This window comes from Choloepus didactylus, chromosome 15, assembly GCF_015220235.1.
Source record: "Choloepus didactylus isolate mChoDid1 chromosome 15, mChoDid1.pri, whole genome shotgun sequence".
Taxonomy (NCBI): Eukaryota; Metazoa; Chordata; class Mammalia; order Pilosa; family Megalonychidae; genus Choloepus; species Choloepus didactylus.
In genome coordinates this window covers 83,101,482-83,120,417 of record NC_051321.1, presented here as the reverse complement: position 1 = coordinate 83,120,417, position 18,936 = coordinate 83,101,482, and the positions used below count along the sequence as shown (strand labels likewise).

The window sequence follows — 18,936 nt, the reverse complement described above, 5'->3', positions numbered from 1 at the left end:
GCTCCAAGTTGGGGTATGAGGGTGGCTTCACTGGCCAAGAAGCAGTGGACTCCATTCCTCCATGACCCAGTTCTGTAACTGATCTTGACCCAATTCTGAAGCTCATCTGAAGCCTCTTCCAGAGCGTGAAGCAACTCAAATGGTCTCAGCCTCCCCAGCAAAACCGTCAGGTTGATCTGTTATCTTGCCTGGCTTCTGCAAGAAGTTTCAAGGAAAACCCAAAGAATACAGAGGCCAACATGTGTCCTCCCTTGGGATGATCTTAAAGCATGGAGACATCTGAGCACTACATGGAGGACCTAGGGAAATGCTCTTTTAAGAAATGGAGCACAGATTTTCCCACAAGCGTTGAGGACTGCCAATTTAGTGGGCTGAGCTGTAAGGCTAGTTGCTGCAAGGGAGAGGCTAAGCTCACTTATAATTGTGCCTAGGAGTGTCCCCTCCACCCCACCCCCCACCTGAGAGCCTCTTTGTTGCTCAGATGTGGCCTTCTCTCTCTCTAAACCCACTGGGTGGGTGAACTCACTGCCCTCCCCACTATGTGGGACATGACTTCCAAGGGTGTGAATCCCCCTGGCAACGTGGGAAATGACTCCTGGAGATTAGCCTGGACCCAGTACTGTGGGTTTGAGAGAATCTTCTTGTCCAAAAGGGAAAGAGAGAGGGAGCAAAGTAAGGTTCCAGTGGCCGAGAGATTTCAAACGGAGTTGAGAAGTCACTCTGGAGGGTATTCCTATGTGCTAGATAGATAGCACCTTTTAATCTTTAGTGTGTGGGAATGGCTAGAGGGAAATACCTGAAGCTGTCAAACTGCAACCCAGTGACCTTGTTCTTGAAGATGACTGTATAACTATGTCGATTGCACAGTGTGACCATGAAAACCTTTGTTCAGTTTATGGACAGATGAGTGGAAAAATGGAGACAAAAATTAGATGAAGAATAGGGTGGGATGGAGGGGATAGAAAGATTTAGGTGTTCTTTTTGGCTTTTATTTTTATTTTAGAGTAAGGAAAAGGTTAAAAAATTGACTCTGGTGATGAAAGCACAACTGTAGGATGGTGCTATGAATAATTAATTGTACACTGTGGATGACTTTAGGGTGTGTGAATATATCTCAATTAAACTGTATTTTAAAAAAGTAAATGAACAATGGGGGGAGGAGGGGGATGGGATGTTTTGGTTGTTCTTTCTTAATTTTCATTTTATTTTTGGAAGTAATGAAAATGTTCAAAGTCTGAGTGTGGTGATGAAAGCACAACTATACAACAATACTGTGAACAACTGTACACTTTGGATGATTGTATGTTATGTGATTATATCTCAATAACACTGCATTAAAAAAAAAAGAAATGGAGCAGAGACACTAACAATTCCTCAGCAGCTCCTTGCTGCCATGGGAAACCTCAGTGTGACACAGCAGCAGCTGCTATGAGCTGGGAACCCTGCTGAGCTCACCCGCCAAGCCCGACACACTGGCCTCCAGGTTGTGCAATGGAGACATGTGGTACACGCACATTGATTCACCTGAAAAATACTTTGCCCAGTGTTTCCCTTCAAATAAGAATAAAGCCAGGACTTGTGCACACATTTCACAGATTTTTATGGGGGGTGGGCCGGGGCGGTGGGCGTGCTCACTGGCCCAGGTTGCCTAGGCTCTCCGCTGCGTGTGTGACCGTGTTTGTGATCGTGCTGGTCACCTTCTCGGTGACTTCCTTTGCCACTCTGCTCCCTGCCTCTTCGGCTTTCTGTAAGGCATCGGCAATGGCTGTCAAGAAGACAGAGGAAGAATGTGAGCATGGAGCAAAGTAAACATTCCAAGCCCCTTATTGGGCAGGTCTCTGCTGGAGGGGCCCGTGGGATGGGCAGCCCAATGGGACTGCAGCCAAGCTCCCCACAGAATGGTTCAAATTTGGTTTCCTTCCCCCAAGGACGTGCATTTCTTCAGTCATGAGTGGAGCTGAGCATCTGCTGGTGGGCAGACTGCCGGCTTCCACTTTGTATTCCTGTGGACTGCTTGTTCATATCTGCTGATTGTTTTTTATACTGGGTTGCTATATTTAAGTTAGCAATTTGTAAATTAAGCAATTAGCCCTTTGTCATTTCTACTACAAAATTTTTTTTTCTCAGTATGGTTTTTCTTTTGGCTTGGCTGATGGTTTGTTTTCTTACTACAGAAAATTTTGAAGTTTTATTCTGTTACATTGACCTGATACTCCTTTTATGGCTGCTGTGTTTTTCAACACAGTTAAAAAGGCCCTCCCTTCTCCAAGATTATGCTGAATTATTATCTTCTAACAATTTATTAATTTCATGTATTTATACTTAATCCATTTTTTAATCTATTTTGCTGTAAGGAATGAGGTATACATATGCTTTCTACATAGTTATATCCCAGTATATGTGTGTGTGTGTGAATATATATATGTTTATAAATTTGTATCTTAAATTTTTGTTCTAGCATGTTGTCACATAGCTTTCGTCAATTTCTTCCTCAACATTCCAAGAGAGGACTGCTTGGATGGATTCCTAAAGTCAAGTGTAGCCTGTGGCCTCAGAGGAAGGAAGATAATTGCATACCAACTGGAAATACGCAACACCCAAGTCAGAGTTTGAGCCAGCTGGGCGAAGAACAGGTTGTACCCAGTGCCCAGCGTCTGCCATCCTCCCCTCCACGCCCAGCTCCGACCCCAGTCCCAGGTCCCACCTTTCTCTCCAGCCTCCTTGGCGTGGCCCACCACCTCCTTCACCACCTCCTCCACCACATGAACTGCAAAGATGAGACAAGTCCAAAGTGAGAGCATAACCTGAGCCCAGGCCTCCTTGCAGCTGGGCCCGGATGGTTCTGGAAACCCAGCCTCCAGCTCATGAGAGAGCCCCCAGCTGACTCCCTTCCGAGGCTGAAGTGGGGCCTGGGCTGCTGGGGGGCAAGCTGAGGGAGCCCGAGGAGGGCACAGGTGCTCCCAGCTGGGCCTGGAACACCAGAAGGTATGTGCTCCCGCCAGCAGGTCGTGCAGCCACGCCTGGGCCTGCTTCCCAGCTCCCAGCACCTCCCAGGATGTACAGGCCACCATGGCTCAGGCTGGAGGGGTGCCGCCACGGGCCTGAAGCCTCCTCCAGCCAAACCAGTTCCCCCAAAGCCACTCCTCCAACACATGACAATTCTCTGCCCACTCTCTGAGCCATTGCAAGTTCAGATGGTAGCGAGCTAGAACTGGAAGATTCTGGAGTTGGAAGACGTGGTTCTAATTCTAACTCTACCCTTCACTGCTTGGTTCCCTCTTCTGTAAAATGGGAACTCGGAGGGTTCATGAAGGATTAAATAGGGAGGTTAACACCAGCTGCAGAGTTTACAAATGAGGACAAGAACATATTTGCAGCCGTTTATAAACAGAATAGCAAACTCGGGCATAAGGTCCTTTTTACGATAATTTCCAACAGGTGAGACTGCCTCAGCCTTTCCACATACAGCTGCTGCCTCCTGCATGCACAACAGGTATTTGGAATTTGGAATCAATTGAAAATGTCTTTGTATGCACCCAGGTGACTGACAACACAATTGGACCTGCTGATTTCTTAATGAAGAGATATACGGTAAAATTACAAGAAAAATAAAAATCCATCTTCATTTCTCTGTATGAGATACTCATAATCTAAGCAGCCAGCTCCTCACCTAGCAGCCTGGGCTCCCGTCTGCCTCAAAAGTCCTCCTCTGGGCTCACCCACTGGCCCTGAGACGGAAAGGCCTGCGGTGTCCTTACCGGCCTCCTCGGTGGCCTTCTCGGTGCGGTGTGCCAGGCCCTCGGCAGCGAGCTTCCCCAGGCCTCCCAGCATCGTAGCGCAGCAGGTGGCAGCCAGACAGTGTGCCAGGGCCTGGACCAATGGGTTTTTATAGATGCTCCTGTTCCTGGAGGCTGGGCAGGTGAGTCACCAAGCGGCAGTGGACAGGCTGGGCGGGGCCACCCCATGCTTTGGTGTCACCCTGCCCCTCTGGCACCACGGGACCCCACCCCCACCCCCACCAAGCCTGTGAGGCACAGGGCTGGGAGCAGAGCTGAGCTGGACCCCAGAGGGAAAGGGTCAGCCCAGGACACAGCCATCCCCCGAGTCAGGGCCCTGAGTGCTCTGGAGGATGACAGGCAGCCCCGTCCGTCCCCAGGTCCAAGCTCCCCACAGCTATGGGCACTGGTGGGTACCTGGTGACAAGGCTCAGGGAGGGCCCCCAGCCTGCTGCCCCTGGGGCCCCAATGCAGCCTAGTCAGGGCCTTGGTGGTTCAGTGGTCCAGGGGGCCCTGGATGACCCCTCAGGTCAGGAACCCAAGTGGAGCAGGTGCTGGCGAGCACTTGCTGGGCCGAAACCACCCGGACACCCCCATTCCTGAGAACCTTGGCTCTGCAGAGCGGCCTTGCGGCCTCCATGGCCCAGGTGGGGAGCTGAGGCCCGGGCGGGCCTTGCCCTGGGCGGAGGAGAACTCAACACTGACCAGAAGCAGAGTCACCCCTGGCTGCCAGTCAGCTGCCTCTCACTCACTGGAACACCTGAGTGCACCTGGGGCAGCCATCACCTGAGGGAACCCCAGCCCTCCCCACACCCCAGAGAGCAGCCTCTGGGGGAGGCCCAGCAAGGCCAGCAGCGTCTTTCCCGCAGGGGGTCCCAGGATTGGACAGGGGACCCCAGATCCCTCCCAGAGAGCAGCTCTACCTGCCCCTGGCACATCACCCGCTGAGGGGCAGCCAGGCTGCTCCCCAATTACTCAGGAGGGAGAGGCCTGCCTCAAGCCACATGCAGAGGCTGGTGCCCTTAGTCACCAACCTTGCCAGAACCTCAGTTTCCTCACCTATAAAACGGGGACAGCCGTGCCTTCCTGGCATGTCACCCCTAGTCAGAGCCCATGGCTCTCTTGATAAACAGCAGCTTCCTCCCCGCCTCACTGATGTGCTGGGTGGGGGGGGCCCTTGGCACTGAGCCCCCAGTCACCAGGGTGGGCAGGTGCCTTGGAGCCAGAGGGCTGGGGGATGCGGAGCTGTGGGGACATAACACCGCTGGCCTGGAGTCATAGAAGGAAGGTCCCTGTGTCCCTGTGTCCCAGGCAGGGGGCAGGCATCTAAGGCCACCTCCCCCCATCCCCATGCAGGTTTCCTCATCCTTCAGAGTTGCCCTCCCGGGTGCGTGGGGCCTAATTAGTGTTTACCTGACAACAGGCCCTCATGGTGAGGCCTTCTCTCCTTCCTGGGCCATGCCCAGGACGCCCTAGGGCTGTAGACAGCCCACCCCATGGGGCTGTGGGTGCGAGGGCAGCAGGACCTCCCCTGGCAGGGGTGGGTTGGGTATTGAACAATTTGGGAGGGGGCCCTTTAAGGACTAGAACACAGTAACCCTTCTCTTGCCGGGTTACCAAATGTCCTGCGTGACCCTGTATACCCTTTGCCAGGATCCCCGGAGGGCCTGGGGCTGCCACAGGTCCCAATGTCATCACCTTCCCCTTGTTATAGATTCCAGCTCACTCTGCTCAGGCTTCAGGCAATGCTGCAGAGGATAGGGGGGATCCTGGGACACGGCTGGTGGGAATTGGGCTGAAGGACCCACGGGGATGCTCCCAGGACCCCTCGAAGCCCCTTCCCTATTTGCTCAGTTATGTGTGTTCCCCTCCCCATCCCCCCTCACCAGCTCTGGGATGGCTCCTAGGCCCCAGGGACACCCTCCCCACCTGCTTCCACCCCAGAGCACCCCTCACCTCAGGAGTCCAGCAGCCACTGGAAAGGTTCTTGCAAGAGCTCACCCACAAAGCAGGACTTTGGCCTGAGTGCCCAGCCCAGAGCCTGCCCACCCCAGAGTCTGGGGACAGTTGCACTTCCCCATCCCCTCTACCCCCCTACCCCCTGTGAGACCTGCCACTGTGTGAACGCCCTGACCAGTGACATCCTCCCATGGCCCCAGATCTCCCCGGCAAGGCTGGGCCTAGACATGTATCCCAAATGCCACTGGAGGGGCCAAGCTGCCCAGGAGTAGACCATGCTCCCTGCCCTTGGCTCTCTGGCCAGGTCCAGCCTCTCTTGGGCTTCCAGCTCCAGCTGTGACCAGCAGCTGGTTCTCCAGGCCCAGCCCTGTGACCCCACAAAAGGGCTGGACCCCAACACCCTTCTAACCAGAGCTGGATTCCAGCCTGAGGGGCTGGGCCTGAGTGATGCCCAGGTGACTTTACCAGACTGAAGCATGATGCAGGCGGGAGGCGGCCCCCACCGCCCTGTCTTGGAAGAGGCCCGGCCACGCTGCCTGCCTCATTAGGTCCTAATCACAAGGGCAAATCCAGCCTCCCCTCCACCAGGGAGATCGGGGCCTCGCCAGGAGCAGACCAACCCACCCAGTGGAATTTGCTGAGCAACCCAGTTTGGCAAAGGACCAAAAGGCTGAATCATCACGTCAAGGAGAGCCAATTATTTGAATCTCAATTTGCTAACTTAGCAATAATTAATTCAGAGGGGATAAAAAGCTTAAGTAGCAAAATAGAGCTGTCTCGAGTTTGAAGAAGGACGAAGTCTTGTGTGCTATGACCTGCAGATGTCCTTCCTGAGTGTTGAGTTTGGTGACCGTGCCTCCTGTGTGCCCTGCTTCTCCTGCTCGAGGATTTGATCTTGAATGGTGTCCTGCACACGCCGACCCTCCCAGCCCCAGGAGCCAAGTCCAGACTCCCAGAGACTTGGTTTGTCAGCTGCAGGGCGAAGACTGGCCCAGCATGTCCACATGCTCGCTTCCACAGGGACCCATCAGGGTCCTGGGGGGCAACAGAGGTGAAGGGGTAACCGAGGACAGCGCAGGATGGGGCTACTCCCAAATTCATGGACAGAGTCAAGGGAACCAAGAGGGACGGTGGCAAGGTGTCCAGGGCCCAGTAGTGATAAAGCTGGTAGCACCCTGGGCTGGAGGGGCAGGCAGGTACAGGCACAGGACAGACGAGAGTGTGGCTGGAGAAGAGAGCCATCAGCCGGAGCTGCTGGCAGCCGTGCCCAGCAAGGGGGGAGCCCGGGGAAGGGTCTCCTCTCCTCTCCCTCTCCAGTCTCCTACCCTATCCCCCAGTGGCTGAGCCCACGGAGACCAGAGGGTAGGCGAGCCCGGGGGAAGCCTCCCAGAGGTCGGGTTCCCAGGGCGCGGGGCAAGGAGCAGCAGGGTGGAGAGTGGATGGGGAGAGATAAACCGAGTACCAGCTCACCCCGTCCCACTTCTGGATCTGGGAAGAACACAAGCAGCAGCTTAATTCTCAATCTCCCTGCTCTTCCTTCTTGAAAACTTAGGGAGTGACAAGGAGCACAAGAAGAAAAGCCCATCACCAACACACACATTAGACTTAACTTTAGAGAAACCAGGAGCGTGGGGAAACCTGCACGTCCATAAGGAAGTGAGACCAGCAGAACCAATGTGGGCAGCCAGGGCAGGGCAGAAGCAGCAGGAAAGGGGAGGAACCCCGTGGTGGCAGGTCTCAGATGCTGCCAGCAATACTTGCTGCCAGGAGGAGCAGGCCCAGTTTGAGTGAGAACTCCTTGGGACAGAACCAAGTTCTGGGGAGGTGGAGAAAGCAGCAGCAGAACTTCTGCCCAGGGAGGTCCAGAGGAGATGGCTCTCAGAAGGCACCGCCTTCCAAGAAGCAAGGCAGGGGCCAAGTGCCCTGGGGGACGCGTCTGGGGAAGGTGCCAAGACACAAAGGAGACTGGGAAGCTCCCCCTGGCTTCTATTTTCTTTTCTTTTTTTTTCTTTTTTGAGCACTTCCTTCCTTTACGACACTATGAGATGTCCCAGGGTCATCTCACATTTTCCCTGTCCCAGCCCTGCCATCAACCACTTTTCCTAGGAGCCCTGGTTCCTTTTATTGGAGAATGGTCTAATAGACACCAAGATCTGGGTGCTGGGTGTGTTCAATGAATTAGAGAGGATCTCTCACCAGACAGAGCTAGGAAATATATGTATATATTCACTAACCACTTGCAGACATACATAAGTATTTCTACATCTATCAGTATATAAATTAAAAACCATGAGTTTATACGGATACCTCAGATTTCAATACAACATTCCAGGGTTCATTTTAGCATCCCTCGTGCCTATCTGTAATTTCTTTCTCCAATGGTGAGAGACCCAGTTCTTATTTTCTACAACCTATTACTTATGTGTTTGATTCTAGTAGATACATAAAGCTGTTTCAGAATTTCTAACCCACAAGCCCATGAGAAACACATTTGCTTACTAAATTACAGCGTTAAAGTCATTAGCCTTATAGAATTCAGTCAGTTACTCGGGTTTGCTCTTTTCTCCCTCCTCCCCTTCAGTGTGGTTATTTTATTCATTAGTAATGGAGCTAGGTTCATTTGTTTGGGTTTCTATTCCATTTTGAGCCCCTCCCCCCCAATATTGGTTTTACTTGTAGATTTTTGGAGTCTGGGGAGGGCATGTGGAATGTATTAATGGTTCTAAGATATACTCAGGGAAGTGTCACTCTCTCTTATCTCTGCTACTCTGTTCCCACCCCCCTTCTTCCCAGCCCTTTTCCACCTGCCTCCCATAGGTAACTGTGGTGGTTTGGAGCTACCACCCAGGACAACATGTTCTCAAACTTAATCCATTCCTGTGGGTGTGAACCCTTATAAACAGGACCTTTTGAGGTTACTTCAGATAAGGTGTGGCCCAGGATGAGTCTTGATTCTATTACTGCAGGACTTATAGGGAAGGTCATAGACAGAAAAAAAAGTCACAGAGGGAGCAACCAGAAGCTGAAAGACAACAGAATCCAGAATAGAAGGGAGAGGCCAGGAGAGGCCACCATGTGCATTGTCATGTGACAGAGGAGCCCAGGACCAAGGGTCCCAGCCGCCAGCCCCGGAACGTGTCTTTGGGAAGAAAGCATCGCCTTGATGATGCCTTCATTTGAACTTATCCTACCCTCAAAACCAGGAGCCCATTATTTAAACCAACCCACTGCATGACATTTGCTTTAGCAATGAAGAAACTAAAACAATAACCAATCTCTTTAGTTCCTGACTTATCCTTCTTGTGTTTTCTTTCTGCAAACAAGCAGATGTATTTCCTTACATCTCTCTTCTTTCTCATAAAAAAGGTAGATGAACACAAGGTAGCATACCAAAGATAAAATTTTTAAAAATATTATTATGGCGGTAACATAAATGCAAAACAACATTTCCCATTTTAACCCCTCCCAAGCATACAATTCAGTGGTGTTAATCACATTCACAATGTTGTCCCAGCATCACCACCTTCCACTACCCAAACTTTTCCATCACTCCAAAAAGAAACCCTACACCCATTAAGCATTAGCTCCCATTCCCACTTCCCCCCACCTCTGGTAACCTGTACTCTACTTTCTGTCTCTATGAATTTGGAATCCAACTATTTTGTGTAAGCAGGATCATACAATATCTGTCCTTTTCTGTCTGGCTTATTTCACTAAACAGGGTCTTCAAGGCTTATTCATGTTGTAGCACATATCAGAACTTTATTTCTCTTCATGGCTGAATAATATTCCAATCAAGTGTATATACCACATCTTGTTCATCCATTCATCTGCTGATGGACATGTAGGTTGCTTCCATCTTCTGGCTCTTGTGAATAATGCTGCTATGAACATCGGTGTACACGTAACTGTTTGAGTCCCTGCTTTCAGGTCTTCCGGGTGTACAGACAGAAGTGGGATTGTTGGGTCATATGGCACTCATATGTTTAACTTTGAGGAACCACCAAACTTTTCCACATCCATGGCACCATTTTACATTCCTACCAACACGGGACAAGGGTTTCTACATAGACTCTTTTTATCACTTCAATTTTCTTACTTCACAGTAAAACATACTATTTTTTAAAAGATGGAAAAAGAACCCCCGAACTACTTGCATATTAAGAAATTACACCAAAAAATGTTACCTCAAATAAAGCACACGAAAAGTATTACTCAACATTCCACCATCAATTTTAAAAGAAAAAAAAAAAAAGGAAACTTAATAAAGCAATAGCAATTATGAAAGAAAACCATAAAACAGAAACATCAGAAATCTGGGATGAGACGGACAGGCAGGAGGAGGAGGCAAAACAGGGATGTATATAACTCAGGAGTGAAATAGAAGAAACAAGGTAAAACCATTGCGGAAATGAAGATGAACCTGTACGGAGCCCAAAGGAAATGGATGTCACAGTCAGTATCTAAGGAGTGGAGAAAAACAATCAAAAGAAGACTCTCATACGCAGAGTTGGAATTCCCAAAGCAATGGAACAGAGTAAATATTTAACAATACAATTAGGAAAATGTTCCTGGAATAGAAAAGTCTACACTCAATACTGAAAGGACAAACTGTATACCAGGGAAAGCCAGTCAAAAAGGCCAAGTAAGTACTAGAATTTCCAGTGGGTGTCCCTAGCATTGTTCAAACATCCATGTCAGATGGCAAGTGCAACAACCCCTAGAAGACAAGCGAAGGAAAAAAGTGTGGACCACAAATTTCAAACCCAACCCAGTATAAAGTGTAAAGGCTATAGACCAAAAAGACTGAATATTTAAGAACTCAGGATGCTGATCACATAAGCTCTTCTTTTATATTTTTAGCTTTTTCAAAAACCAGAAAATGTCATAGGATATAATGAAGGCTCCGGAACCCACTACCCAGCTATGCCAATTATCTACTCGGATCCCGGATGTCATCTCATCTCATCTGTACATCTCTCATTCTTGAGGAAACTTCTAGAGGACTAACTCCAACCAACCAAGAGACAGCAGAAAATATTTCCCAGAAGGGATGGCAGAGAGCTTTTAACACCTTTAATTGCAAATCTAAGACAAAACAAAGGTTTGGCTAAGGGTGGAAGAATGGCATGTAAATACTGTGTGTGTTTTCACAAAGTAGAAGTGAGACAACAACAAAAGGCGAAGGGAGAAGGGAAGAGAAGACGGAAAGTAGAAAAAGCTTCTCCTTGCCTCACCCCTGATTTGATGGGAGCCAAAGCTGAGAATTAAACAGTAGATGACCTGGCAGATTAAAGAGCACAAGACAGATACAAAGAAGGCTCATGCTACTGAGTAAAAATGGGGGGTGAAGAGCCAGAGAGGAGGAAGGAAGGGACACACATTAGTGAAATTTATTTAAGAGAAAAGCCCACCATCTGCAAATATAGTCCTTTGTAAGGGGAACTTAAACGCAATGCTGGTGACTTTGTATTTTGCTCAGCTGGTCGGGGAAACTGGGAATTGGAGGATTAGTCATTATTTGGCAACTTGCAATTAGAAGATTTGATTTTTGGAGACTTGCCTGAGACCCCTTCCTCCCCTGCAAGCCCGGCTCAACTTGCTCATGAGCATCAGTGGAGACTAACGTGGGCAGGAATGGGCTCAGCTGGTGCCAGTGTCCACCACGTGCCTGACCTACCTCTGCCTCCAGGGCTCCTAGTGCGCGTCGGCAAGGTGGGGTGGAGGAGATGCATAGAAATAGGCATTTGCAGGGTATCAGGATAACTCCAGCTCCGCAGGGGTGGGGGAGTGGGGAAGGGGCTGCACCTAAGCGGTAGCACCACGGTGACCCTGAAAACGTGAAGACTCGTTATCCGGAGGGACAACAAAAGGAGAGTGCATCCTTCATGCACTCATCTAGCAGATGTTTCTTGAACGGCATGCACCTATTAGTAAAACAGACTTGGCTGCAGTCGTGAACCCACCATCACAGATAAGCACCCAGGGAAGCCTTAAGGAAATGTAACTGGAAAACCCAAGTACCATGTGCACGCCTTGTGTGTCTGCGCGTGCTACAGGCGATTAGTGGTCAGGGCAGCAGAGCCGCAAGGAGGAAGAGCAGGAGGCTGCCAGGAGAGGGTGCTTTCGGCAGGAGAAGGGAGAGGATTTCAAGCTAGCAGGAGCGTGGTCAGTACTGGAAAGGAAAGAAGGCCCCCATGGCTGAGCGGAGCGGGAAGGGCCGTGTCAGTGGGAGGAGGCTGGGGAGGTGGGTGAACCGGACAGGCAGGACCTTGACATCCAGGTCATATCGGAAGGATTTAAGCTTTCATCTGCAACAGAAAAACTAACCCTCAGCAGCTCAAACGAGAAAACGCATCCTTTCACAGGGCAGGGTGGCGGCGGCAGGACTGGTTAATTTAGGGGCTCACAGTTGAATAAAGGACTGGGGTCTTTCTGTATTTCCGCCCTGCCCTCCTCGGCAAGTTGGCTTTGTCCTTAGGCTCGACCTCCCTGTGAGCGCAAGGGGTTGCCACGGTTCTAGGCATCGTTTCCACAGAAATGTGCAGCGGAAGACGACGGACTGCATCTTCCTTTCCTTTCTTTAAGCGTGAGAAGTCTCTTCTAGAAGTTCCCTCTCCCGCCCAGACCCGGCCTCTCGCCCCGCACCCACCCCTCAAGCATCAGTCCCCAGGAGCACGGGACGGACCGCCCCGAGTCACGAGGGGGATGGCTGCTCACCAGACGCCGTCAGGGCTCCGTCCGGGTTCCGCCAGGGCGGCCCCGCCCGCCTGTCCGAGGGGCGTCCGGGGACCCCCTCCCGCCCTGGCCCCCGCGCCGTGGATGGGGCAGCGCTCCCAGGCACCCCGGGGAGGCTGGAGGGGGCAGCCCTGGCTGGTTTGGCAGCCGCAGGGCGGGGGTGGGGACTTGCTTCTTTCGGGGACAGACCAACAGGGAACCGAGCTTGGACCTGTTCGTGCTCAGAAGATCCCTCGGGGACGGGAGGGTCACCATGGCTGCAGGAACAGAGGGCGCCAAGGGGTGGAGATCAGGACTGGGAAGGGATCACCAGCCGGAGGTGCGGCGAAGGGGACACGTGCAGGGGGTGGGCGGGACTTAGGTTTGCCGGAACCCAAGCCCACCCACCCGGGTCCGCCCGACGGAAATGCCGGGTTTTGTCCCGGGCCAGCGATGATTGGTGCGCCCGGCCTGTGGGTGGGGTCGCGCGCACGCGCACACACCGCCCAGCCCACGTGCGCCGTGGCCCCTCCTTTCCCGGGCGGGCCTCCGCCTGGCGGCCGCGCCCAACTCTCCTAACCCAGCGGATGGGACTGGCTCCCCCGGGGCGCGCTCCCGCCCTTCCCGCCCGCCCGCCCGGTGACTCATTGCCGCGTGGGGCCGCGCACGGGCACTCCGCGGGCGGGGCGGGGACACTGGGAGACCGAAGCCCGGGCCCTGCACCCCGGCACTTGCTCCCAGCACCTCCCGGCGCAGCTCACAGGGGAGATGTTTCCGAGGCCCCGGCCTTCCGAGCCCCCCCAGCCCCCCGCCCAGAGCTGACCCCGTTGAGAATCGGGGGACCGAGCGCCTCCTCCTAGGAAGGGCCGAGTACCTGGAACAGGAGAAGCGGCTTGGGAATGGGGCGGGGGAGGGGGCATATACCCAAATAGGGGGTAACTTCGGATAAAGAAGCTTCTGGATACGCTCTTGGGAGGACAGGAAAGGAGTACCTGAACCGTCAGTCTGGGTTTCCGAATTTGGGAGGCCAGGACCTTGGGTATGGGGGCTCTGCCCCTGGCGGTAGAAGGCTGGGACCAGCTTGGGGTGGGGGGGCGGTGGGATGGGGTAGGGGAGAGACATGAAGTGGGCCCAGGGTGGCAACATGTGCTTTAATGAGGGGGGGCAGGGCAGGCACCCCGTTCTGCTGGACAGACCCGGAGGGGGTCACCCCATGTCTTTCTTCCATCATTTCATGAGCCCGAGTTTTTTGGCGAAGTCGGAGACAGTCTCAGGGGCCTGGTTAGCAGTCTTGTCGATGGTTTCCTGGGTCCTCTTGACTACCTGGTCGATGGCTGGGGAGGGGAAGGGAAGGTGAGGGCAGATGAGGTGGGGGGAGAGGCTAGGGAACCAGCACAGTCAGTGTTTGCACCAGTGGCCTGGTCAGGGTCTCCCTCCCCAGGAAGTCTCTTCAGGCAGGGAGGGGGGACTGCAGAGAAGAGGGTGTGCAGGGAGACGGAGAGGGAAGGGGGTATGTGTGTGGTGACACCAGCAGACATGACAGAGTGTGCTGGGGCTGCCTGCCCACCCTCCCCTCCAGCACCCCCCAGACCCTCCGAACCTTTCTGCCCAGCCTCTGTGGCCTGATCCACCGCATCCTGAACAGCCGCTCCAGCCGCTGTCACTGGAACAGACAGTTGTGGCCTTTAGCCCCTCTTAGGGAACCACCCACCAGAGGGGCCCCGCCGTGGCCGTCCCGCATCTGTTCTCTGGAGTAGTCCATCCTACAGGCCCATGGGGCAGGTGCCCTAGAGGTGAGGCCCCTTGGCCAAGGCCACCCAGCCCTTTCTGTACCTCTGGTCAGCCTCGTTTATTTATAACTCTGGGCTTCTCCCCTCTGGCTCTCTGCCCTTCCCCTCTCCAGGGATGCTGAGAAAATATCCGCCAGAGGAAGGAAGACAGGGCAGGGGCAGGGCCAGACCAGAGCTGGCTTGTGGGGGCTGCGGCTGCAGCTGGACCTGGCTCAGGAAGACCCCTGCCCTCTTGAAGAACCTGCCCTGCTCACAAGCCTGGCCCAGACGCCTGAATTCCCACCGTTAGTGCCCTTGGCCCTGGGGGCCTCCTTCCTTCTATGGCAAGCCCCAGAGGGTACACATGCAATGATGCCCACACCCCAGTGGGCAGGCCTCTTAGGCATCAGGAGACAAAGTGTGGAAAGGGGGTGAGACTTCCCAAGGTCAGGGGCAGGTCCCAGGTGCTCAGTGGGTCTCGCCTGCTGGGTGGGCAGACTTGACTCATGAACAGGAAAAGGTCTACCTTAGCAAGACCCTGCCTTTGGGGAGTGGGGGTTGGGGTGGGGGCACAAGTGGGTCCTGGATCTGCTCACAGAGACCCCACAGAGGAAGCCACAGGGAAGGAGCCTTTGCAACCAGCTTGAGAGACAAGAGGCCCGGAAGGAAAGAGTCTGAAGACAAGGACCTTTTAGTCTCAGGGAGCCCACTGTGGTCTTTCCCTGAGGGCACTGGTGAAGGAGGGGGTCCACTGGGGTGTTGTCCCCTGACTGGAACATAGGCAGGAGACCTGGGGTGCTGGAGCCCCAGGGCAGCCTGGGTTGGAAGCTGGAGGGAGCAGGAGGTGGAAAGCTAAGGCCAGGGATCTGAAGTGTCTCTGCTCCAGCCCCTGGATGAGGACTTAAAAGGAAAAGGATTATTTGGGTTGAGGCATGGTCTAGAAACAAAGCCCAGTGGGGACTGGAACTGCCTCCCCCACCCCTGCCCCATCCAGTGCAGGGAGACCCAGGTGGACAGTCGCTAGTGGGGGAGCAAACTTTCACCCGCGTACAAAGACAGGGGTGTGGTGGCACCCCGCCGGCGACGCCTCCCCGGATTGGCTCTGACTCCCGCTAGAGCACGGCCCCGGGCTCCTTGAACTTCGCTGTGCCCCCACCTCCGTCGGAGCACCATCCCCCTCGCAGGACGGGGTGCGCGTCTCCCGGCAGAGCCCGTCCAAGCCTGAGCCGCCAGCGGACTCGCGAACTGCGCATATACGCGGCCTCGGCCCGCGCACGTTCAGTCGGGTGCCCCTGTGCGCCCCGAGGGGCGCGCTGTGCTCACCCGCCTCCTGGGCCGTCCCCTCCACCTGCTGCTTCAGGTTCTGCAAGCCCTTGTTGGCCATGGCGAGGTCGTCAAAGGCAGTCGCAGAGACGTTGGATGATGTTCGCAGCGGTGGCGACGACAGTGCCAGCTCGGGGTTTTTAAGGCGCCCCAGGGTCGGCCCTCCCCGCGGGGGACGGGAGGGAGGGGGCGCGGGGCGGTTCCCGGCTGGGGGAGTGACCGGGCCCTGCTCCAGGCTGCGCTGGCTCCCAGAGCACATCCTAGACGTGGGCGGGTCGCGGGGGATAGGGGGCGCCCCGAGGGAGGGTCCGGAAAGGGGCGAGGGTAGGGCTGCAGTGGGGCGGGATCTGCGCTTTGGAGAAGAGTTGGGATCAGGGGCCAAGAGAGGGGCTTGGGCAGGAAAGGGACACACACCCCGCCCAAGGCTTCTGCTTTGCACCTGTCGGCCAGACCCCACCCTTCCGAATCCTGAGAACTCCGCGGGGTCGGCGCCAGGTCAGGAGCTCAAGGCTAGAGTTGCAATTAATAATAGCAGCTGCCTTTTATTTAGCATTTACCATGCACCTGGCGCTGCCTTACCACGCGTTACAGCTTCTTGTTTAATCTTCACAACCACCTCAGGAAATAGCATCAGTTTATAGGGGAGGAAACTGAGGCACAGAAAAGGCGACTTAGTTCTCAGCCAAGCTCACATGGCCAGGACTTGTATCTGCATCTCTGGGTTGTAAACCCTGAAGTCCTGGCAACCAGCGAGGTGGAATTGTCCCCACACACCCGGCCAGGGCAGTGAAGACTGGACTTCTGCCCCATTGTCGCTGGGACAGGGGGGGCCTAAGGTGGGGGGTTGGTTAAATCAAGGCCAAGGTGCAGGTGTGCGCCCGCGGGGGAGACGCAGCCCCAGGGGAAGGGTAGCATGGAGGGGGGTCCACGTGTGCCCCACGAGGTTAGGCCTCGTTGTTGATCTTCACAGGCGGGTGAGGATGAGTTAGACAGGAAGCGTAAGGTCTCCACTTTGGCCACACAGCGAAATAGTGAGCATCCCAGGCGCAGCCACCGCCCAGGTCACCTTTCTTGGTGGTGACCCGGGGGCGCTGGGCCCGAGGTTGGGGAGTGGAGGGGCAGAATCCTCTCGGCACTGAGGGGCGCGGGTCAGTCCCCCACCCCGTGCTCTCCCACTCGGCGGTCCAGCTTCGGAGCCTGGAGGCCATCGCGGCTCGTCCCCTCTGCTCTCTGGGTCCAGCGAGGCTACCCTCTCTCCCGCCTCCTCTCTGGGGTGCTTTTATGCCTCAGCTGGAGTCTCCCCTATTCTGGAGCTCTGGGTAGCCTCCCTGCCGCCGCCATCAGCTCCACTTCCGCTTGCCCATGCCCAGCCCTTCCTGGCAGAAGGAGGGGCCTGGGGCAGAAGCCGTGGAGGGTCAGTGCCTGGGCTGGGGCGGCTGGGAGGGCACAGGTGTGCTGGGTAGGGATAAATGGAGTCAGGGTCAACCCTGAGCAAGAAAAGGGGCAGGCTGTGAGCTCAGGCGCGGGGAGGGGACACCCACACAGACAGAGCAGCCATCAGTGCCCACCTGGCCTCACCCCTCGGGCCCAGCTAGCCCTGCCCGGGAACCAAGGCCCTGCAGGAGCCACCTGACTGTTGCCACAGGGACTCTGGTGAGCCCCAGGCCTGCCGGCCCTCCTGATGTCCTACCAGTGGCAAGTCCCTTTAGCCAGAAGACCTTTGACCCTGGCTAGTTCACGGCACTGCTGCTGGTGCTCTTTGGCTCCAGGTCCCTGGGCAGGGAGCAGGACAGGGAGGTAGCATCTCTGCCCCCAGGGCCACCCGGGCCTGGATGGTAGACCCCGCTCAGAGGGGCTCTAGAGTAGCAGGTGCTGGACTCGGACCTCTTGGGGTGCAATATCCTGCAGGACAAGTCCCATCACCTCTCTGAGCCTCAACGTCCCCATCCTTGATGTGGGGATAATAACAGAATCTCCCAGTGCCGAGTGCTCAGCTGAGGGCCCTGCCCTGTGAGGGTGGGGGTGCTGGGGGGCCAGAGTGGGGGTCTCTGAAAAGGAGAGGCTGTGGTACTTCTCCAGGGAGTCAGGGGCAGCCTCACACAGCCCCGGAGAGGGGGGTGAAGGCAAAGAGCACTGCAGTGCCCATGGGGTTGGGGTGGACAGGCCCTGAGTGTGGGAGTCGGGGCCAGGCAGCAGCTGCCCTCCCAGGCTCTGTGGAGCCGCCCTGCTCCTCTCTCTCTCTCTGTCTCTCTGTCTGTCTCTCTGTCTCTCTCTCTCTGTCTCTCAGGCGTGCCTACTTCTGGGGCATGCACAGGCCTGCTGACCTGCACTTGGTGGAGCCATGCACAGGAACACCCAGCCTGCCCTGGGCCTCACCCAAACCCCCTCGCTGCTGCCCATGGTGGGCTTGGGGGGGCGGGAGCCGGGAGCCAGCAGCCCCCTGCTCCTTTCTGCCTCCGGGGCAGTGGGAGGCCTGTGGCCAGCAGCAACCCCAGCCCCCCTGACCCGGGAAGTCTCTGGGGTCAGGTGTGATCTCAGACACCCAAGTCACTTAGATGCTCTGAGCCCAAACTGGGTATCAGGGGGAAAGTTGGGGTCCCCAGTGAGCCCTGTTTCCTGCTCAGCCATCTCTGAATAAGACCCTGGGACATTATGCACACAGCTCCTTTGTGCAGGACACTCTCACCAGCCCGGGCCACCTTGGGGTGGGGCATTCTGCCATCGGTGGGCATGCTGCCAGCCCTGGAGCCAGGAGCCCGGGCCTGGTGCCCACTCCTCATTTCTGTGCTGTCCCTCTGTCCCCAGTTACCTTCTTGGAGACACTAGGACAGTGCCGTTTCCTACCTCTTAGGCTTGTTAAAAGGATTAAATGAGGTAACAGGCTGAGAACAGGGCTGGGCCCCTGGCTGGAACACAGTCCCTGCTACTTTTCCCCATTTCTCTCTGAAGATGGAGCCTTACTCTCCCCTGCAGGCACCTGCATCTCAGTGGTTGTTTTTCAGTGACACCCAGCGGGCTTGCTGATGAAGGAGGGGAAAAACCCGGCTCCAACTCTGGGTGGGCGCTCAAGGGCAGAGGTGCTGGGTGCCTGCCCCTGCCAACGAGGCTGCTTCTAGTCTTCTCTGTGGGTTTAGTCTTCACCATCTTTGCAACTTACTCAGTGTCCCTGGGTACTGCCGGGCTCTGGAGCCAAGGATGCAGAGGGGGAAAGGCCCAGGAGTCCTGTCTTCACCTCCTGCAGTTGGGGGGCTCCTTCGCCACGGGGGCCCCTTCCCGGAGGCTGAGCTAAAGCTCCCAGCATGGGGGGTTTGGGTCTCACTTCTGCACGTCGTCTGTGGGGAGCGGAAGGCAGGCCCAGGGCCTCCTCCATGTAAAAGGGCAGTGTTGGGTGG

At 55.1% G+C, this 18,936-nt stretch overlaps 2 protein-coding genes across 7 annotated transcripts; both read right to left on the bottom strand.

The window, feature by feature from the left end:
- Positions 1-1,358: 1,358 nt before the first annotated feature.
- LOC119510787 (protein FAM25C-like) lies at positions 1,359-12,815 on the bottom strand. Of its 6 annotated transcripts, XM_037805145.1 has the most exons (5): positions 12,456-12,815; positions 11,416-12,316; positions 3,759-3,911; positions 2,705-2,767; positions 1,360-1,765 (listed from the first exon to the last, which is right to left on the bottom strand). In XM_037805145.1, exons 2-5 carry the CDS (start codon positions 11,480-11,482, stop codon positions 1,632-1,634), a joined length of 417 nt encoding a protein of 138 aa, XP_037661073.1. In that variant the 5' UTR covers positions 11,483-12,316; positions 12,456-12,815; the 3' UTR covers positions 1,360-1,631. The 6 variants fall into 6 exon arrangements, with proteins under 6 accessions (XP_037661075.1, XP_037661072.1, XP_037661073.1 ...); XM_037805147.1 differs by lacking the exon at positions 11,416-12,316 and having other exon boundaries at positions 1,359-1,765; positions 3,759-3,870; XM_037805149.1 differs by lacking the exon at positions 11,416-12,316 and having other exon boundaries at positions 3,759-3,870; positions 12,685-12,811.
- A 774-nt stretch (positions 12,816-13,589) lies between these two features.
- ADIRF (adipogenesis regulatory factor) lies at positions 13,590-15,705 on the bottom strand. Its single transcript, XM_037804829.1, has 3 exons — positions 15,545-15,705; positions 14,053-14,115; positions 13,590-13,786 (listed from the first exon to the last, which is right to left on the bottom strand). The coding sequence occupies exons 1-3, from the start codon at positions 15,603-15,605 to the stop codon at positions 13,680-13,682; spliced, it is 231 nt and encodes a 76-aa protein (XP_037660757.1). The 5' UTR covers positions 15,606-15,705; the 3' UTR covers positions 13,590-13,679.
- Positions 15,706-18,936: the final 3,231 nt, after the last annotated feature.